The sequence below is a fragment of the Siphateles boraxobius genome, unplaced genomic scaffold, assembly GCF_051911475.1.
Source record: "Siphateles boraxobius isolate OS27281-9 unplaced genomic scaffold, OSU_SipBor_1 25, whole genome shotgun sequence".
Taxonomy (NCBI): domain Eukaryota; kingdom Metazoa; phylum Chordata; class Actinopteri; order Cypriniformes; family Leuciscidae; genus Siphateles; species Siphateles boraxobius.
In genome coordinates this window covers 24,949,833-24,972,798 of record NW_027508866.1, presented here as the reverse complement: position 1 = coordinate 24,972,798, position 22,966 = coordinate 24,949,833, and the positions used below count along the sequence as shown (strand labels likewise).

General features: G+C 37.7%; 1 protein-coding gene across 2 annotated transcripts; it reads right to left on the bottom strand.

Moving 5' to 3' along the window:
- Positions 1 to 4,368: 4,368 nt before the first annotated feature.
- Positions 4,369 to 22,966, bottom strand: carm1l (coactivator-associated arginine methyltransferase 1, like). Of its 2 annotated transcripts, XM_077243280.1 has the most exons (13): positions 22,718 to 22,966; positions 20,552 to 20,677; positions 17,172 to 17,278; positions 16,960 to 17,064; positions 14,511 to 14,621; positions 12,210 to 12,387; positions 11,842 to 11,932; positions 7,472 to 7,553; positions 7,288 to 7,373; positions 6,671 to 6,760; positions 6,445 to 6,582; positions 5,483 to 5,572; positions 4,369 to 4,697 (listed from the first exon to the last, which is right to left on the bottom strand). In XM_077243280.1, the coding sequence occupies exons 1-13, from the start codon at positions 22,860 to 22,862 to the stop codon at positions 4,688 to 4,690; spliced, it is 1,359 nt and encodes a 452-aa protein (XP_077099395.1). In that variant the 5' UTR covers positions 22,863 to 22,966; the 3' UTR covers positions 4,369 to 4,687. The 2 variants fall into 2 exon arrangements, with proteins under 2 accessions (XP_077099395.1, XP_077099396.1); XM_077243281.1 differs by lacking the exon at positions 4,369 to 4,697 and having other exon boundaries at positions 5,479 to 5,572.

Genomic DNA, 22,966 nt, shown 5'->3' with positions numbered 1-22,966 from the left:
TCAGAGCGTCTTCCATGACTGGAATGGACGTATTCTTGAGTCTATAAGGTGACAATAATATAATTAGATAACCTTGTTTGAAATGGGTTTGGCTAAAAGAAAAATTTAGTTTTGTCTATACTACTAGGTGCTTATACTATATGGACTGGGTTAAATAGAATTGCATTAATAAAAAGAGACTAAAATACAATTTTCATTGACTAAAACTAGACTAAAATATCATCAGTTTACTTTGACTAAAACTAGACGAAAATATTCATGGATAATTCTGACTAAAATAAGACTAAAAAAATGCTCAGACGGAACCTTGACTAGTCTAAAAAGAGTATGAACTTGACTAAAACTAATAAAAACTAAAATGACAGCTTGACACAAAGACAAGACTAAAACTAAAACAGGCCGCCAAAAACAACACTAGCATCAGCCCTGCTCCACATCTTCTCAACTGTAGTGTCCAAGGCCCAGGCATCCCTGGCATACCACACCCATGATTTCCTGGTGTTTCCAGTGGGATTCTGCTTCCATCACGGCTTGCTGGGGCTTCCACTTTCTGCTGCATTTGAGAAAGAGGACCCAAATGCAGAACAACCAAGGGATTGCATTTTATTGACACGACAAAGCACAATAGGGATGGAAGGAGTGAGGATAATCCAAACAGTAGGACAGGCCAGTCAACAGGAGAAAGGGAAGACGGATGAGATCCGACCCAGGCAAAGCTAGGCAGGAGAACCGAGGAGATGGAGGAGCACAATGACCACACTGGAAATCAGGCAGTAGTTTGAGGAACCAGAGACTGGAAAGTTAACTAAAAAGTTAGAAAGTTAGGGAGCAGCAGCCAGGATGGATCAGGATGGAGGACAGAGAGAGAGACAGAGAGAGAGAGAGAGACTCAGCACAGCAACTAGAGAAAATAAATGCTAATTTAACTGCAGATAGAAAATAATAAAACAATGATAAACAAAAAGACAAAAACAAATCAAAATAGAAACCAAAAATAAGGCTTGAGAAAACTAGAGCTAAAGACTGGAACTAGACTACAGCAAACAGATTTTACAGTAGACAAGCAGAAATCTCACACACTACATACACAACGAACCAGCAAAGACATGAAGGAAAGGAGCACAATATAAAGGGATCAGAGCACATGAGGATCAGGTGAGCACAATTAGTGAAACGAGGAACAAGGGGGTGTGTTAAAGGGAAACAAGCAGGAGGTACAAGAGGAGCAAATGGCCAACACAAACAAAGACAAAGCCATGTGCTCAGGCACAAGACAAACAGAAACACTGAACAGAGACAAGACTTTCAGAGCAGAACCCTGACAGCTATTCTTTAATATTGAGAACGATTTTTAGATCTTTATCGTCCTTGGTGTGAACGGGCCTTAATTCCATCTAACATCACCTGTCTTTCTTTAGGATGGTTTTTATTCTGAGCCTCTGAGTGTGAGTTGGCCTTAAAACTGTTACCTGCTGTGGTTTAGAAGCCTAACTGTGTGTTCACACCGCCACCGACGAGAGCGTCAAAGTGGCCGGAAGTCATTCATTTCTAATGTGAGCCGGTGGTGAGTCTTGGATGGTGAGGGCGTCAAGAAGAGTTGAAGTCAGGTCAAGAAGTCCTCTGCTTAAGAGGAGTCCAGAGAATGCAGTCCTGTAAACTTTGGTTGCGACCACATTAGTTACCAAGCAAAATGGAGGAGAGGCTGATCATTGCTGGTGTTCCTGTTGAGTTGCTGATGTGCACTAATGTTATATATTTTCTGAAAATAAGCGGGAATTGCATGCTAACTTAAGTGCCATAGCATGCAAAACAGTGTTGCTGCTGTAAATCAGTCAGTAAAGTTAACGTTACAAATTTTTACAACATCAGTGTTTGTCTCCACATTAAATAGACTGAGATCCATGATGGGCCAAAACCGATTGAATCACCGGTCTCTGATGTCCATTGAAAATTACGTTGTGCTCAAATTGGATTTTACTGGCCTCATTATGGACTTATCTAAAAAAAAAAAATCTTTCTTGATTTTCTGGCAAAGTTCATTCGTTTTTTCAATTTAAAATTGAAAGTAGAAAATGAGAAAACGACTCATTTATTCGTTTTAAAAAGAAAAAAAATCGAGAATTCGGCTTGGTTTTATATTTTTTATATTCAGGGGTAAACACCCCTTTCCGTTGATTGGCCCACCAATGATCAAGCTGTGCCGCATTAGTTCTTCCACAGTTCAGTGCAACAGAATAAAAGTCTGTCCTGTTGCTTTGCTGTTTATAGTTACATATTTCCTTTGTAATTGTTTTGTGGCTGTGGTAGCAGAGGGAAATATTTGGTGTTCTTTCCACTTATATCTGTTGATGAAAAAATTCAAAAAGCTGCTTCTAAGCACTGGGCCTTGTGCTTCTATTTGTGTTTAGTTTGTAATTTTCTTACTGTGGTGGTCCACCCATTAAAGGGATGTAGAGGAAACACTGTAGTATTGGCTGTCTCAGTGTGTGTGTGTGTGTATGCCAGTTCACCTTACAATTTTTGCGTGTGGACCATGTGTGGCACTAAATAAAATTTTCCAGGGAAGCATAATGATTAAGGGGGGCCTCACTCAAAGAGCAGCCTAGGGGCCCCTGACCACCTTAATCTGTCCCTGGTTGTATCGACCAGAGTGAATGCTGCGGCCAACATTTGTGACATCCGATGGAGACGAGAGATGTATGTCGCACATTTTAAAATAAAAGCAGACACTTCTAGGGTTGAGTATCGTTTGAATTTTAACAATTCCGATTCCTATTTAGATTCTTCTTATCGATTCCTAATTTCGATTTCTATAAGGAAAAAAATACCTTAGATATCACTCACATTTAGTCTTATTGCAAACATTTAATTGTAGCTGAATATCATGAACGAAAATCAACAGGCTAAAGAACACTTTGTCTGTGGATTAAAAATACCATAGAAAAATAACCAGCTTAACTAATATACATTTCAAGCATTACTTAAGACAAGTAAACACAGTAATAAAAAAAATAGGAATTGCAACAAATAGATACAGCTGAAAAAGGTATTATTGAAATAAACTGTTTTAAGATTTTCAGGTATTGGGACACAGAACTGGCAGACTAAGAAAATGCATGCACAGAGACAAAAATGTTTGCCCACCTACCTAAATGTAGTGGAGATGGTGAATAACCCCTATTTCAAAAAACGTTGGTGTATTCCTTTAATGATTTGTAGGGGTGTCCCAACATTTTTGGCAATATAGTGTATATGTCTGTGATTCATTGCCTACAATGATCAACAATGACAACATGTTTTTGAAGCATTGATCATTGTAGCCAATCACAGACATATATGTTGAGCGCGTGAACACAATGGCCACTCAGAGGTGTTTGAGAATCAGGGCTCAAAATGGGCTCAAACAGGACTCAAAATGCTAGAGGGAAATGCTGGTATCGTCACATTTTTAAAATTTCAGTACCGACTTGGTACTAAAGTCGGTACTTTTGACAACTCTAGTTTAAACTCTTTATTACATACAGAAATGGACCATGGTGAACATTCTTAGACAGGTTGTGAACCCTGTTTTGTTTTCAGACAGTTTAATGTAATTTTAAACTGCCGCTCGTCAACGGGAGCTGTCACAGTTGCAAGGCCACAAGAATCAATCCTCCGTAGGCTAGACCGTCCCATTTAACAACACTCGTTCCAACCTTTGTGGCCTTCGAATGTGTGTCCTTTGAAGGATCCAGAGGAACCCAGCCCAGAGGAAAATAGCACAATTGACTCTAGAATGAATAATATATAATATATTGCACCAGTGTCAAGCAAGATTTTATCAGGGACTCACAGTCATCTACATTTAAAGACAAGTGAGAAATGAAAGAACCAACAGCAGGTTTTTGGTTTTCACAAATTTCAGAACCTAAAGATTGGACTGCAGACTTCAACTGTGCATTTACTGCGTTCTGCTTTTAGTTTATTTTTGAGCAACACCCTGTCCTGCAGAGTTTGGCTCCAAATCTAATCCAAAGTCACACCTGCATGTAATCTTCAAATATTCGGAAGACTTTGGTTCAATTTTTCAAGTGTGTTTGATTAGCGATATAGCTAAAACTTTGTAGCTAAAAATATTCTTGTCATTTTCTCCAAAACCATTTTATTTAATTTCAGTCATTCAATTGAAAATGTTTTAAACAGACTTAATTCGCACATCTCTGTGATAAGCATATTTGGATGTTCATCAAGCAATAGATGTCAGGATTAAAGCACATGCAAATATTGTTGATCAATGATTACATGTGAATAAAAGCCTACATTTTGTGTGAACTATCGTTGTAATGTATAGCCAATTAATTAAAGATGATGGGTATGAAAATAAAGCAATTTCATTCAGTCACCTTGTTTTTATTAACATATATCACAAATCATGATATCACACAGAACCTTCCCAACTGAAAAATCCAGCATAAACCAGCATGAATGAATTCCATGTTGGTCCAGACTGGTTTATGCTGGTTAGTGCTGGTGAACCTGCATAGTCATGTAGCTTCTCCACCAGCACTCCCACATCATCCCTTATGCTGGATTTTTCAAAAGGGTTCATTAGATTCAGATCTGTGACTTTAATATGGGCAATAATATCGTTGTTTTTTGTTATTTTTGCAATGTTGAGTGATAGACCTGCAGTCTTAAGAGTGATGATTCAGGCGTAACTGTAAAACACAAGAGAGACAGATCACATTTACTTTTGCTTTTCATCTTAAATACAAGCCCAAATTGTAGTTATTATATAAAATAATAACACTTCACATAATTCATAAAGGCATCATCTTAATTAGCAGAATTACAATGAACATGGAAAAGCTGCAAATATCAGGTTGTCATCACACTTTTTTTTTATCATATAATGTCATCATTATGTTTATGTAATCTCATTTTTATCAGTGTGCAACATAAGTAACCAAAACGTTTTCTGCACAAGTTAATTTGGAGCCAGATTTACCCTCATTGGATTTTATTTATTTTTAATGATTGCTGCTTAATGCTAAAACCCTCAACTTGGTTTACTAACTGGATTGCAAATGTTTGGTATGGGGTTAATTGCGCCACTGACTAGTGTTTGTTGGTTCTTTCAGGGACTATAAGGTCACTAACACAGGACTAAAGACAAACACAGCTGTTGATTTATATGTAGAAAAAAAATTATTGATTGATGATTTTTTTTGTTTTTGGATTATTTCAAATCCACCATAAAATAACACTATCAGGATGTTAATGCCAGATGTAAAAGGGGCCCAAGATTTCTGAAGAATTCTTAGCAGAATTAGAAAGCTTATCACATGCCTCGTGTGTTGAGTGTTTACACGCTTTACTGTTGAATTCTTCAGGTCCCCCCCAAATCATTGCAGAAAGTGGAAATAAACAGCAGTTTCCAAATTCTATTTAACTGGGATGACTAAGACTAACTTTTCTTTTGCCGTTTTTCTGTAGTGCTTACCGGAAAAAAGGATTTTTTAAATCCAGTGTGTTCCCAGATTTAAATCCAGACTGATCGACCACAGCAGTGATGTGAATGTCATAGCTTTGTCTATAAAAGAAGACGTTTGCAGTTAGATAAACTGTTGTTTCAGAGTTATATACCACCAATCTGTATATAGTCCAGTTGTGGACGTTCCTGAATCCTGTCTCTAAAGGTTTAGACATTAACAAATCAAATTAGTATGTAAGCAAATACAAAAAGGGGGGATTACTTTGAAAATGCTGCAATATAAAACATTTGTGATTAAACATTTTCCCCTTATATAATTCCCATGCCCAATTCTATTCTATTCTACCCTGCTATATTTTGCTTCCATGTTCCAGACCCAGAAATGTTATGCTTCCCAAAGCCCCTTTCACACAGCGCGTTGATCCCGGGAAATTGCCGTAAAATTGCTAGAGTGCCTTCTATGTGAACGCCAACACATTCTGGGATCGATGCCGGGATGGGGGCCAATGAAATTGCCGGGATCAGTCCCGGAACGCGCCCTGTGTGAACAAATTCCAGGACCAATGCCGTAAGGGGTGTGTCGTAGTGATCGTGCCATTGCGCGACTCTGTTGCTCTTAGAAGAAAGTTTGTGTTCGTCATCAACAAAGAAAGAACGAAAAAAATTCTGCTAACTGGAATGAAGCAGAGACCAGGAGCTCCTCACTATCCACGCTGAAGCTGAGAGCGTTTGCCAGCTTTGTGGAACGGGTACGTGATGCGTTAGTGCACATGTTTTTGATGCGTACGTTATACATCACATCCTGACGTCACTTGTCTTTACGGGATGTGTGTGAACGCACACACAGATTCCGGAAAATCCCTGGCAGTGTGAATGAACCAAAATCAAATGATCCCGAGACACATTATCCGTGTATTTTCCGGAATCTCTGTGTGAAATGGGCGCTAGTCATATAACAAAGTTAGGCGTACCTCCTGTTGGCTATTAGTTGAACTTGTCCAGATAATGTCTGTCCTATTTTGGCAAACAGGGGGGTTTGCAGAAGACAGCGCACCTGATACCAGTGAGTCAAAGGTTCATTAGGAGCAGTGGACAGCCATACTGTCATTCTGTACAAAAGGAGAAAATAACATAATTATTAATACTTTCAAGCATGTCATCCTCAGAATCTTTTCCTCTCGTATTTTAGATTCTCACCTTGAACCAACAAAGGCCACATCGAACCAAAAAGCAAGTCCATGAATGAGCCCTGACTGCAGCAGTTTGAAGACAAATGGGATTTCCAACCTGTAAATTACATAAGCTACAAATATTAAGACAATGCTCTAGGTTTTCATAACATTTTTGAAACGTACTTTTTCAAATGCATCCTTCATGTTTTTTAACAGATTGTCCCTAAATTTGCACAAATCATCTCAAAACCACGCTGGTGGAAAATGATTGTTCTCCAGAAATGCATAGTACATTTAAGTTTGATGGTAAGGATGTCAAACGGCAAGGCTGTATCCTTGTATTGTCTTTTTTATTGGCATTATTCTCTAAGCAAACAAGACAAGTTTAGTGACACAATCACACCATAAGTTTTTCTAACCTGAAATCAACCACGACTCTCCAGAAAAAGCATATTTGCTAGAACAGCTACCAAACAGAGGTGACATTTTGTCACTTTTATCTATTGACACGAAAGGTTGCACTTATCATTGGCATTTGATAATGCCCTGAAAATGGCAAATAAATTTACAGTGACGCACACTGACTTACAAATTAAAACCTGTAAAATTAAAAGTAAAATGTGTGCATGCTTTCAATTTTACCGATGTAAATCTTCCTCTTTTGCCTCCAGAAAGTTGATTGAGTATTTCACAGACCTGGCCATGAGAATCTGCACATCAAATGTGTCCTGAAATGCACCGACATAATGACAACATTATGAAGTAATCTGAGATCCAGATTCATGAAAGCTTTACATCTGGATATATGTGACAAACATGGACTCACGACTATTGGCTGTCTGAAGAACTCATCCAACGCAGAAGAATGAAGGCCGCTCAAGTTCACGCCATAGAAACCCCTCTGATTCCTGAATTAAAATCAAATTACAACTGATTATGTGTACGTGTCTAACCAAATTCATCAGTGAACAGTGATTTCTGATAAATGATTCATGTACAGTCAGAACTTAACATCATTTACAGCTGTTTGTGTCAGTAAATCAAACCAGTGACTAAATAGTCAACTACATTTTGTTCTTTTAGTAGGATGAAAATAATCTGTTATTTAAAGTGATTAAATTATATATAGAAAGCTCCCTTTACAATCGCTGGAGCTGTCAATCAAACAGCGCTAGTTAATCATTGACTGAGTTCTGGACTCTCGCCAAAGCTCCTGTTATAATCAATGACGCAGTCTACACTGCACAATGAATGTCTTACTGTATTCACATCGTATATGCACCATGGTTTGCTCTGTTAGTTATTGTTAAAGCATTCGTGACAGTGCAGAAATCGAGTTGTGATGATGAGATCACTGCATTCATGCGCTCAGCATGTCTGTGATCGGCTACATGCTCATCACTGCAACTTTCATGCCACGATAAATATAATGCTATAATAAACACTTTTCATGATTAGTTAACCTTGAGAGCTGTAATAGTACAAACTAGGGCTGCCCCCTAATAGTCGACTAACCGTTAGTCGCGCAGAAAAAAAAAAAAAAGTGGCGAAATCACGTCGCAGGCTGTAACGGACAGATCGTTAACGGCAGGAAATCCAAGCATTCGCCTATCATTTATCGGCCTCAAATATGGCTTATCACTTGAAACATGTAAGTAGTAGCACTTTATACATCCGCTCGCTCTAATGCTAACCTAGAAAAATATGCGTTATTATTAGGTGCAAATACAGGCGGAAGTTCATCACTTGTATTTAACTTAAAATTCTCTCTCATTTTTGGTCATACAGATAAAAGTAATGCAAACTGTAACGGGTCTACTTTTATTTTTGTAAACTCACAAAACATAGTGTTTTTGTAAAATAATGGCGCTTTCTGTTGATTCGAACTTGAGCGCATCACATTAATGATCCAGAACTAAGCGTATACTTGCCTCACAGACATGAGAAATACATCTATAGAAAGCTTGACATTTTTACATTTGATTGAACATAAATATTCTCAGATTATGTAGAATCCGTATGAAACGTGCATATAGGGGCGTCCACTACTGCGGAGATGATGACGAGTCAGCATCGTCGACTTAATCTCTGCAGTCGAAAACACAGAAAACATGAACAATAAATGAGTCTCATTCTGTTTTTTTTTTCACAACACATTCATAATCATTACGTTTTCTGGTGCGCTGTAGCAGACTTTATATTTAAATCTGTGCGCTGATGACGCTATACGTTTTTTTACATAGGCAATTAAAGGTGCATTATTATGATTCATGGCTTATTAATATAAATGCGAGATTAGTCGAGTAATGGCTTAAATTAACTACTAGTCGACTAGAAAAATCTTTAGTCGAGTGCAGCCTTAGTAAAAACGTGCTTAAAATTTTAGAGAGGGTTCCACATGTAATACTAGCTATTTAATAAGCAATTTTTATATTTTACAACATTTTAATATTTAATATGCATGCTAGCCAACCACAGCAGTGGGGGTTTACAATGAAGTCTCACAGAGACAAAAACAGAGCGTTCAAATCAGATTATTTCTAAATTATGACAATTTTAGATGTAAAAATCATAATAACATTAAAAGTGCACCACAGGAAACATTTTAAAATAATAAAAGAATGCAGTTCATGACCCCTTTAAAGCCCTTCAGATGAACATTTCAGCACGTACCCACTGCAAAGCACGAGCCAAATTTCTGCTCTAACGTAACAATAGGTGTTAAACTTGACATGACACTTGGTTATATTATATTATCTGTAAAAAATCAGTGTGAGACAATGATTTCATTGTCTGAAGTATGCCACTCCTTCAGTAGTTGTGAAGTATGGTCACACCACACATATGAAACTCCTCACAGTTGGTCTGGTTGAATAGCACAGGCAGAGAGAAGAGAACGATGAAACATGAGTCTGGGTTGGACTGAACCACAGCGTTTTACAGCGCCGGGAAGCTGCTGGCTTCGGCTCGGTCACGGCACGTTGCAAGAACTGCGTGGGCGGTGGGACGATGCTAGCAAACCACAACCCCCTGTGGGCCAATGCAAAATAAACCATCATGGATGAGGCTGTAAACATGCAGTGTATGACTGTAGGGTTGAGAGTGGTTTGCTCATGTATACTATTGAAGAAAAGTTATAGATTCTATACAAGCTAAGTTTTCTCAACACCATTTGTGTAATAATTTCCATCCACAGAAAATAATAATTTTGGTTCATCAAATGTTTACAGTAATACAGTGCATGTGCAATGGAGCAAAACAGGGATTGAAAGAAGGGATTAAATGCAAAAACTGTTAACTTTGGAGCTGTAAAGTCAAAATCATTATGTTTATCATATGTTTGAGGTAGTGCTTTTTTAGGTGGATGAACTTATGGTTATGCGTTATCAACATTTGACCCTCAACTATGTGAAAGAAGGATCTTACTTTTCTGAAAGAAGTCTTATGCTCACCAAGACTGCATTTATTTGATCACAAATACAGGAAAAACAGTGATATTGTGAAATACTACAAATAACTATAATCATGCTAATTTGTCTTCTGATTTACAGATATCGTGGGTGGAGCTGCTTTGTGTAAATAATCTCTTTCTGGTATCCTTGCACGTGTTATGTTAAGGTTTACCAATGAAACGGATCTGGCTGGCCCGGTTCTCAACTCACTGACTTATCCATGAAGTGAATAAAACATTACATTTCGGTTTCTCAAACAGAGCAATAATATGGCCTCAGATGACATGGAATATAGTGCATTAGCCGTATGAACCACTTATAACATACAAGTGGCTTTTTCAGAGTCTCCATTCATTGTATTTGCATGGGAAACAGTGAAGAGCAGTCTTCAGAATTTCTCATTTTGTGTTGTACAGAAGACATGAAGGTAAACAGGTTTGTAATGTTATGAGGGTGAATAAGGGGAGACTGGGATAATGGTCGGAGTAATGAAACTAACCCCTAACACTAGGCCTACCCCGCCAAGACCTTTCGGCTTGCCCATTACTCTGAACTGCAAATAGCCACACTTGAGTAAGGGTGCTTTCACACTTGGTTCAAATGCCCAAACCGCTGTATTGTGGTCTCATTAAATTATTTGTGTCAAAACCATGGTGCGTTTGCATCATCAAAACAGTAGTCGTTTACCCCTGTTGTTAGTTGGTAATGACGATGCAGGAGAAGGTGGCAAAATGCATAGTGTTGCTCACCACACTTTTACTTTGGTTTTTGAAACTTTGGTTTTGTTTTCAAAGAATCATCACATAACGTTTTACCGATTTGTGCTGAAGGCGAGCAGAAATGAGAAATAAATTCTGTCTGCTTGCAGTGCGTCCGTCACGCTTGTCTGCAAAGTGAGTGAGACACACACAAACACAGTTTTATCCAATCATACGTCATCAACAGCGGTTCACTTCTGTGATTTAGTATGATTGCGTTCATATCAGCAGCGAACCGTAGTACCGTACCACCACTGTTTTTACGTGGACTGGGGTACGGTTCACGGGTGTGTTCGCATCATCCAAACGAACCAAACTCTTATGTCAATCAAACCTGGGGGAGCAACAAAAGCGCTAGTGTGAAAGCAACCCTGTGTGTGTTCACACTTGTAGTTCAGTTTGCTTGGTTCGTTTGGTCTGGAAAAAAATAACATTTAGTTGTCAGCTTAGTGCAATTTAAATTTGCGGGTAATGTAACAATTTGAAGGGTAATGGAAACGCAGCTTATAACGAGAAAAAACATATACACCAGAACATTTTGTGCTTTTTAGGGTCCCATCACGTCCCGGTTTTGGTTGGTTTAGACGTCTTTGGACCATGTTGCGTTCATATTTCAGTTGAACCGCACTAAATTTTGTGTGGAAGTGGAGCAAGACCCATCTTTTCAGCGTCTCGATCCGGTTGTTCAAATGGTTGCGTTCACACTTATTTAAATGATCCGCACTAACAGAGCAATCGCACCAGAGTTCGTTTTAATCCAACCCAACATGCCAAGTGTGCACACATCCTAAATGATGACCGGATTTTCATTTTCTCTGTGAACTACTGCATTACGAGACTGGTAGTTCTCTTCAATCCAATGCACAGGGAAGAAAACTGAAGAAAAAGCCCTTCAAAAACACATTTCCTACATCCCAGAGGATGTCCCACTATAAATGTAAATTGCAGGTTTTTGCAGGTAGATTGTAAGCAAAAGATGGCATTACCAGAAGTTGGTGCGGGCATGATGCTCCATGTACAGTTGTTCGTCAGTGAAAGGAGCCAGGTGAATGTCACTCTGCGTAGGGAACATCATTCCTGGACAGTCAAAGAAGAAGATTTTCCCAATTAATAAAATTAGCCATTGTTCTTTGTGGTTTTACATTTGCTGCTGCAAAAACATTTTTGGTTTGTAATCTAGACATGTCCTGAGACTCTTATGTTGACTTTGAGTACAATGACACCAACAATAAAACCCAATATAGCATTGACAAGTACTTGATCTTAAATAAACCATCACATTTGAACACATGACATATATAAATTAGCGTGTAGTGGCGTTTATTGTTGCACTTGTTGTTTGCGATGTACAGACCTTTGGGTTTTAACCAGTATTTGGCGTGTAGAAAGCTCTCCAGCATCCTCTCGTTGAGGAGCATGTAGCCAATGGGCTCTGAGATGATCACATCCACCTTCTCCGGGCAGGACACTTCCTCGATCTTTCCCGACAAAACCGTGATTTTGTCAGACAAGCTATTGCTTTTCACTAGAATCTGAAGAGATAAGAATGACAAAACAGATTAAGCTCCATCAGCATCTTTTGTCTCGTTCCTCAGTTAGTAAAAACGAACAAAAATCACTTCTAGTGATGCACTTATAATGGAATACTATTTCTTGCACAATAATAAACGTTAACATACACACTATTTTGAAAGTATAACCACAAGATTGTGTTAAATGATCGCTGGTAGCTGTCCAGTTGTAAAGATATATTAGTTTTTGCATTTCATTTTGTTAATTGCAATGTTAAACTAAAATATACTTTGATGTAATTAAAAACTGAATGTCATGTATTTAAATATATTTGTAATTACACATTTGTAATGATGTTGCAATTTAGTACATTTGAAATATATTGACTTTAAAGTCACCATGAAATTATAATGGACAATTCTTATGGAATATTGCAGTATTTATCATAAATGATTTATCCGGACACATCTTTTTTTTTTTATTCACGTGCCTCATAATATTGTCAATCAAATCTTAATCTTAATCTTGAATTAACTTCCCCTCCCTCTTGCAGCCCATCTCTTCTCTTCTCTGATGACGAGGGCGGGGCAATAACCTGTCAATCACATGAGATCCACCAATCGCAGACCACAATTATCCAATAATTCCTCATGGACAAAATCAAGCCCCGCCCACATTTGATCTTGTTCCAGAAGCGTTTCACAGATATACGTCACAATAGGGAAGAAAAGACTACTGCAACTTCCGTTTTATGCGGATTTAACAGCTCCACTAAAAATGGACTTTAAATGGAAAATTCCTTACACTTTAAGCATTGAGGCAAGTTAAAATATGGGTTTGATTATCACCCTTGCAAAATAACACAAAAATGCATCCGTAATCTCTTTTCTAAAAAACGGAAACCATTTCGAGATTAAGAGTTAAAGGCTCTGTTTTATATTTGGATCATTGGTTGTATAAATCAGATGTGTCATTAGAAACACAAACACATATGGTTGTATTCTACAAAGAGTAACAAGACCTTTCCATTAAATGTGAAAAAGTGAGCTATTAGTACTAAGCTTGTCGGTTAAGAAAGCAGTCTTTATCCATGAAAACATGTGTCCTTTCCCACTATGCAAGTTTCCGGGCCAAATCTGTCCTCAAGTCATTTAGCAGCCATAATGTCATGCATTCCTGACACGCAGGAAAGATCCTTCTGAAGGTGTTGTCCTGTGAAAATGTGCCAGAAAAGTTGGCTCGGCCTGGGTATTTTTCCACAAAACCCATAGCCCCGAACTTCAGGCCAAAGGGGTGTGACAAACATAGATAGTGATAAGTGATTTATCCTCCTAGCACATCCAACAGTTGGCCAAGAAATACATATGTCCTCACTACACCTTAAAAGCTCTTTGTGATAGCTTGACTAGTGGAAATATATGATTTGCTTTTATTGCCACACTGTAAGAAAAAAAAAAACCATAGACAAACAGAAAGTTACTGGTAATTTTCTGTTAAGTTCATGGACATTTCCTTTAACCGTAAAGCACAATACAATGCAATTAAAAATTGATCAGATTTCCCAATGTTATGATTAAGTGGTTAATTCACCCACAAAATAAAAGTTTGTCTTGATTTCATTCTTACAATAAAGTCTATGGAAATGTATGCTGTAAGAAAGGACATTAAAGTATAGAAGTATCCGTGTGCTATGATCCAAGTCTAAAGGTCAAAATAAAGCCCAAATTCAAGCCAAACCTAAAAATTCCCTTTCAGAAAAACACTCAAATCTCATTTGCATTGTGTATATTCAAATCAAGACCTGTCACATATTAATGTTGTCAAATGCCATTGTTTTGTGCGCCTCAAAGCCAACATTTGAATATGCAGAAGTGAGAATGAAATATGAGAGCTACAGTGTAAGAAAAGATTTTAAGCACAAGAATCATATTTCAGCCTGTTCCTCACACAAAGATATCATGTGACTCAAGAAGACCTGAAATATAGTGCATGTGTCACAGAGACTTCTTAGACATTTGAACTGCATGGAAAACAGCGGTGTGAAATTTCTGCTGAACATGCAAAGCATCTTTTGTGCTCCAGAAGAAACTCGTATGGGTCTGAAATGAGAGTGGAGGGTAAATCATAAATAGTTTGCGTGTACTTCTGCATATTTGGCCACAGAGCTGGCCTCCACCGCGTAAACTCTCTTCGCCCCGGCCTGGACGGCGAAGAAGGACAATATCCCTGTCCCGCAGCCCACATCAAGAACCACCTATAACAGATGCAGTGCACACCATCAGAACACATCTGAGGAAAATGGTTTGGTGCCAAAGAAAATTATCAACACAGTATACTAAGACTTTTATGTTTAGAAATCTTAATGGTGCACTCAGTAAATTTTATTTTAATTAATTGTATTATTTTTAATCAGTATGTGTGTTGGAATCAAACCCGTGACATCGGTGTTGCTACTTAATCAGTGTGAGAAATAAGAAATAATTTCCATATTCTACTGTTGTCTATGAGCAGGACACTGAGGTATATAAATAGGGTGTTTCTACGAAGAAATCAGTTGAACACCCTTGTTTGTGTGATGCTGTATCTGGTAACAGGTGATATGACAATATCGGAGCAACTATATAAGTGTCTTTCGTCAAAGATTTTGCTAAATCGTTTATATCGTGGTATGTAAATAAATCCATGCAGTGTACCATTTAAAGTTACTGATTGATAAAGAAATTAAATCACAATAATTCATTATAGTAACTCTATGGGCTAATCGAGGGCTGTCCGACACATATGGCCATGGACACAGAAAGCTGTGAGGACTTTATTTAGTTCTTTTTCACAGCTTAATATGGAATTTAAACGGTCAAAATAAATACACACAAATATGTCAAAAAAAAAATCTGTTGTGGAGAGTATGCATGTGAACATAGTTGGTTATATCTTAAGGGTGTGTTCACACTTGTAATTCGGTTCACTTGGTTGGTACACTCAGGCCGGTTTCACAGACAGGGCTTAGATTAAGCCAGGATTAGTGTTAATAAATTTAAAAAAAAAAAAAAAAAAAATAAAGAAAAAAAAGTTCTGGACTGTATTGACTGGTTCTGATTTAATAGGGATCATTAATCATCACGGGGCATCAGGATGCACAAAAGTCCAATCACTGTTGTTTTTGATAGTAGGTTCAAGCCATCTGACATACTCAATGCAGTGCATTAACAGATGTATGTGATATTAAGTGTGTGGTTTTTCAAAGTTCTATGGCCTATCATATATCTATGGCTTGAATACCCATGACCACTCCACAGCTTTCAAGCAGAACATAACAAGTTGTCAAACTCTGCTACGACTGTCAAAAATTCACAACCCACCAATAAGTAAGTACTGGTTCGCTTAGTGTTCACACTGTCATTTTTAACACCAAACCTAAAGATACAAAACAAAAAAATGATTTTATGACGTATATTTTGCAACTGAACTTACCAAACATCCAAAACAATGCTGCGTTCAGGGCTAAATGTGCTTGTTGCATGTGCGTAGCTACATATGACGGTATTTTGACCTGCTAAGAACTCATGAAGAGCTTATAAAATGAGATAAGGAGTCAAAACAGCGGCAGGAATCCCTCCTTTACACACAAACTAAGAACTTCTGCACAAAATGGAATAAACATTGCGACTACAATGAGAAAAAACAGGTATGATTGAGCATTCTGTCCTTCTTAGGGTCGCATCTTGTGACATCATGTCCTGTTTTTGGTTCGTTTAGATGTCTTTGGTCCGTGTTGCGTTCACATTTCAGTCGAACCGCAGCAGAGTTCGTTTGGACAGATCGAGACCCATCTTTTCAGGGGTCTAGATTAATGAATAAAGTCTCAGGGTTCGGATGGCAGCGTTCACACTTAAGGCACTTTCACACTGGGCACGTTTGCTTCGGTTCGAGCGTGATTGTTCCCGGCGCTCACTCACAGCTTTGGTCTGGTTTCCACATACGCAGTTACTTTACTTCCTGAACAATTGTGCACCGAGTCCGAGTTGCTTTCACATTCATGTGAATCGCGCCACAGTTTCAGAGTAACCGAACTCAGATCTCTCAGGTCCACATGACGGCTTTCACATGATCAATTTTTCATGTGAACCGGGCCACGTTTCGAACATTTTAATTGGACCAAACCTGCCAAGTGTGAACACACCCTAAGTGATTATAAACGCAGGAGCCGCCTAATATTCCTGCTGCTCATTATTGTCAATCAAACAGCAAAAGAAAAAGAGGAAATCTCTCACTGTTCTTGACTGAATAACTTTGGTAGCTTTAATAAGAATCAGTGTGTATGTTGTTCTTGTCCTAGTGTTTGTAATTTGCTCCTTGGTTCTTATTTTTAATGACAAAAAATAAAATAACTATATTGTGATGTATATTATTACTGTGAAATAAAATTAATGAAAAAAGATTTTGGTCATATTGTCAACCCCTAGTAACAGGTTTCAGCACAAGTCCAAAAACATTGCCACATTGGCCAACGAAGCATAAAGTAAAACAAATACTGAGTACACCTTTAAAGACTAGCAGGATAAAGTTTGATGAAACTAGTTGACAACACATACTTTATCTTTGAAGTCGACATCATTGAGCAAAATGGCTTTTTGGTACGTTGCAGTCCTGAGGTAATCCTGAAGCATGTTCTGCTGCTGGGACAGACAGCCATAAAACTGAGAGAAAACTGAAAATGTCTCAGAGAGGTAAATCATGAACACTGATCACATACAAGGCAACTGAATAAAGTTATAGGTTTGCATGGGGTAATTGTCTACTTTACCTGGAAGTACTGCAGTGCAGAGGATTCATCGGTCCTCTGCTGAAACACAGACGGATCTGTCCTGAGGTCCGTCCACGAGCTCAGCAGTCTGTGGAAGCCCTGAAACTCTGAGCAAAACACACTCCTTCACTATCATGTAATAACACAACCAAAGCAGTAATGGACTATGGTAGTTATTATTCTGATACATCAGTATCATATTTCTCAGTCCTCTTAATGATCCACATGATCAAAACTTTCTTGAAGTCGACTGATGCCTTTTTCACATTTGTTGCCATTGGCTTGCTTAGTTGGGGACATTAAATTTAAAATTTAATTTAATATTCAACAATAATATTGATCTGCCTGAATTGACAATATTGTAAGAGAACTGAACTGAGCTGGAAGATGACATCACGGTTTTCTCCAGAGCGGCTTTATATATAAATTAACTAAATAACTTTTTTTACAACAAAAATCAAACATCACTGAACTTACTTAAGCTGGACTATGATGCTATTTTCTTCTGGAAACAAACTTTGTTGCCTTATTTTCCTATTATCACTGTAAAGCTGCTTTGAAACAATCTTTATTATAAAAGCGCTATATAAATAAAGGTGACTTGACTTGAAAAGCCTGTTTCACACGATACTAGAGTCCTTCTCGTCATCAGATTGATAGTTTAGACTTTTCAGCAAGTAAAGATCGTGGTCAGTTCGTTCTTCACGGCCAGAGGTAATACTGTAAGTATATTTTTTCTGCACAACAGTAATTGAATGTTTGATGCCTGAATAAGTGCAATTCACCTTTATTCCACAAGGTGGCAATGATGAAGTGATGTTTCAATCATAGTTACCGCAGGCAGAAAACAAAAGAATAGGAAGTATCATCAGCAAAAACGATTTACCAATACTGAATGTGATCAAATATGACTGTCACTTGATGTTGGATCTGGTGAAGAAGCTGTCAGCGATCTAACTTTTGATTTTGAAGATGTTGAAAATTACTGTTTTGAGAATATGTTTGGGATCGCGGATATGAGCCAGATGTTGAATATACTGGGGAAATTAGCTCTGAGGAAGACAGTGATGATGATATAAAACATCTGCTCAAACTGAGCCCTTCCAAGCTCCAAAGGGTAACAAAATATGCTTTATTTTATTCTTCTGTAATTGTTACTCTAATATCAGGAGAGTTTTATATTATCACGACAGGTAGAGATATATATCCGGGTCGCTAAAGACCCGAATACGTAATAATGATTGGCGAAACATTCACGCATTTAAGGGTTAACTTGAAATGTTAAAAAATTTGTACTTATATGTAAAAACCTACATTAACCTTGATGAAAATTATAGTTAACTGTTATTATCAGTATCAGTGTATCATCAGTATATAGTATATCATATTACAGTATTTAGAGGCACTGCCAAAATTAAAGAGATTAAAGGTTGAAACATTTGTTCTGGATGCTAAATGTTATTATATAAATCTTTGCTAGATATTATATTCAATTACATGGACTTTTTTTTTTTTTTTACAGATTTTAGGTTAAAGTACATATAAATATTGGAGCTGTAATTAGTTATTTTCTGTTACAAAATATTAACGCAATCAACGCAGCATTAGTTTTTTTCCTGCCATTCATTGGTGTCACATTATATAATCATTCATTCAAATGCTTTTAAACCATTTAAGCACGTTAAGACGAAGTGCCAACCTTCTGGTCTCTCTCGTGAAACCAACGGAAGTGACTTAAACTGCAATTCATCGACTGGCGGCTAGAGACTGGATGCAAAAGAGAGTCAAACCCATAAACCCCCATTTTTATAACTCGTCCGTTTAAATTATATTAAGCCTTAAAGTTGTGCATAATTAAGGGCGTGGCCACTTGAGTGACAGGTGGATTGCTGCTGATGTCACTACTAGCCGTTTGTCTGCTGTTTGTTAGCTTCACGTCACCTCAGCTAATCCGCCCCGCTGGCAATTTTCGTTTATCAGAGAGTGATGCGCGGACAAGATGGCAACAGCTGACTCTGCCCACTTTGGGCTTCAAAAATGCTCTTCAGAAACCTATGCGTGACGTCACAGACACAATGTCCATTGTTTTATACAGTCTATGGTTGAGACAGAAAAGACAACTCAAATTGATACTGGCGCGTGTCTGTGAAGCGGCTCTATATATACACACTCGACACACATGAAAGACGCTTCTCAGACAGCGCGCCAGTAGCGATTTGAGTTCTCTTTCAAACTTGAACAGACAAAAAAATGATGTCAAATTCCCATTATTGGCGAGTATCCTGGTTATCACATTCCTAAATGAGTTAAAAAGTTGAGAGAGCTTCATATGTGTGTCAGATCGGTGTCATGTGCATCAGATCTTATAAAGATCTATGTGCATTAGCCTAATAAACCTGCTGCGATTAATGTTGATCAGAGAACAATAGAAAATCACTCACTGCTCTTGACTGAATAACTTTTGTAGCTTTAACAAGGATTAATCTATATTTAACTTACAGCGTTATTTTACATTTGAGTACTTTATTCAGTTTTTATATTTTTTCCTTTAATATTACTGTTAGAGCCATACCTGAAAATCTTAAAGCACTGGTGGTCAGTGAAAACTTTGGCTGATGATGGCTTTCAATTAGACTGTAAGGTATTAGTAATAGTTATATTTACTCATTTCATCCCTAGAAATTGATAAAATCATGGTAGTAAAAAAAATCATAGTACTCAGTAAAAAGATGCCATTAAAAAAATATTTAAAATATACTATCTTTATGTAGTTTCTACATGAATTTGGAGATTTAATGTGAAATTATTACAATATAAAAATATAATAAACATTTCTGTTACATGCAATTAAACATGATTAATTACAGAAAAAAGTGTGATTAATATTTTTTTTGACAGCACTTATATATATTCACAAACATACACATCCATATCCAGTTTATAAGTCTGTATTTAATACATGTGATGTTGAGAGTGTCTCCACAGGGTTTGCAATTTAGTGATATTTCTATCATGTTTGATTCAGTTACCAATGGATTTATCCAAAATCTCCTCCATGAGCCGTTAAACACAAATGTACAACAGATGTGCTGGAAAAACGTAATGCTTCTCAGAGGAAAAAGACAAAACAATTCCATATTTTGATCTTGAATTAGTAATACTAGAAAAATATTGAAGAAATAAGACTGAAAAGCAATAAAGAATCATTCATGCTACGAGACTGGAACAGGTTTGATGCCCTAAGTAACATTTGGCTTCTAAAGGGCATTAATGTTGCATGACATCAATACATTTCTGTCACTTATGGAAGACTGATCAGGCAGCCGCAGATGTCTTACTTAAATATGAGATAAAGAGTGATGAAAGAGTAGATAACTGACCTGACTGAGTGTTGAAGCGCATGAGGAGGCTGAAACAGCCCAGTGTGACGAGGAATGAGCGGCTGGCCACCCGACAACACTCGGTCTCCCTCGTGATCGAAAACTTAAAAACACAGACCCCAGCATCTGAAAGCATAACAATAAACAGGGTAAATGAATGAGGTATATGAATGCTGATAAAAAAAAATATGAAAGGATTAGGACACCCCAAAATTTTGTCATCAGTCACGCTCATGTCATTCCCATATGACTTCCATGGAATACAAAAGGAGATGTTCGAAAAATCACATACCTCTTTTACATAAAATTTAAGTGTTTCATCGTAACATAACTACGTGTATAATCATGTAATCACTTGCAGAGGTCACTCTTCCGCTGGAACTAGACTCGCGTACGGCCGTTACCGGAAGCCCGTGATTATAGTTTATAAAGTTAAAAATATGAATATTTTTCTTACACAAACGTATGGCTTCACTTCACTACAGGCCTTTATTAACCCACAGGAGTCGTGTGGATTACTTTTATGATGGATGGATGTGCTTTTTTGGGCTTCAAAAACTCCCATTGTAAAGCTGGGATGAGCCAGGATATTTTTTATATAACTCTGATTGAGTTCAGCTGAGAAAAAAAAGTCATATACATCTAGGATGGCATGAGGGTGCGTAAATTATGGGATAATTTTCATTTCATTTCACCAAATGCTCACCAAAAACATTTTGCTAAACATCTCCTTCAGTGCAGAAGAAAGTAAGACATATGTGTCAGCCAGAAGCTGGCATCAGAAATGTGTATGTCCTGCTCTGTGAGGGAGACATGATCCAGAGAGAAGCCGCTATCTGATGTTGTGTGTCGGGAGGCAGAAAGCGCAGGCGTCCAGGGCCAGTGTACCGTGTCCAAGAAAACAGAGTCCAGTGCAGGCCATCCGGAGCGGCTCATGGTGTGTGTCTGTGTGTGTGTGTGTGTGTGTGTGTGTGTGTGTGTGTGTGTGTGTGTGTGTGTGTGTGTGTGTGTGTGTGTGTGTGTGTGTGTGTGCACAGTAAGTCCCAGAGATCTGTCCGTGCGGCAGGACCACACAATGAGACCCGGGAAATGTGTGGCACACCTGAATAAAGACTCTTCACTTGTCCTTTAACCAATAAACAAGACGCTACAAAGAGCCAGAAATTATTTGGTATGACGTTATTTACAGTGTAAATTCTTCCATGTGGTTCTTCACTTCCTTTACTCCTCATATTTTTTAAACAGGAGCAGATAGGCCTATTGGCATAACATGATACTTGAAAAAAAAATTGGAAAAAATACGGAAAAACAATTAACTGAAAAGAGCATAGTGATGCACAATTACGAATGAGATCTCCTTTTATAAATATTTTTCAGCAAATAGAATCTACTGAGTTCACAAAGAGAGTTTAAAAAATGATTGTTATTAAAATAAGTGATTAATATTAATTAACATGTACCTGATGAATATTGTTACCCCCCCCCCCCCCCCCCCCCCCCCATTTGTATAATTTGGGAAGGTTAATTGTTGTTATTGTTATTTGTATAATTTTTCTTCATTCATTTCTATGTATGTTAAAAAAAAAGAAAACACCAGGTTGTAATGCTTTCCAAGTATGTCATGCATACGTAAGTTATATAGCCTAGTCATTTCAGAATCTGCTTAATAAAAACATTTTATTAGTGTTTTTACTATGGGTTAAGGGTTTAGTTGCATGTAATTATGCAAAATTTGAAGTTATTACTACAGTAACTACTACATAACGTGGAATAAGAGCACTGTCAAATAAATTGTTACCACAAAACTACTCTACATACAAGTCGAAGACATGTTATTAATGTGTATACCTCCAGAACATGGATTGGGAAGAATTTTATGATAAATAGTCTAACGTTACTTGAGTTTATATTGAAATCTCTTTTGACTTCAATATCAGACTTTAGTACCTTAGCTTCCGAAACACCGAGAAGACAGGCTACGTTAGGCTAACAGCATGTATTTCCTATAGAAATAACAGCCTTATTCATAATTACAAGCAGCTAAAGATAAACCAAACCCTTACCCTAAACCTAACCCTATGTAACGTTAGTTCATTACTATTTTCAGTACTAAGATGTATAATTACACTGTAACACAGACACCTTAAATTGAAGTGTTTTGTTTACCGTCAATAATGGTGAGAGAGACGTCATCGTCCAGCTGTTTGTGCGCGTGAAGCGTTAGTTCCTGATGTTGATCTCTCTTTATGTCGCTCTCGTTGAGAAAGATCACAGTCACAGAGAAACGGCTCTGTAACTGATTATCGCCCATGACTGAACCCAGGACTAGCAAAACTCTTGTGTCCTTCTTGTACACGCATTTTGACAGAGAGGTTGTGAATAGGTTCAAATAAGAGGAGGGCCTAAAGCGGCCTT

Excerpts from the sequence above, each read along its gene's own strand:
- carm1l (XM_077243280.1), bottom strand. The coding sequence starts at position 22,862 with ATGGGCGATAATCAGTTACAGAGCCGTTTCTCTGTGACTGTGATCTTT. Across the intron at positions 20,678-22,717 it reads CTCTCTCACCATTATTGACG|ATGCTGGGGTCTGTGTTTTT; the intron begins GTAAACAAAACA and ends TTATGCTTTCAG. Across the intron at positions 7,374-7,471 it reads TCTTCAGACAGCCAATAGTC|GACACATTTGATGTGCAGAT; the intron begins GTGAGTCCATGT and ends GGTGCATTTCAG.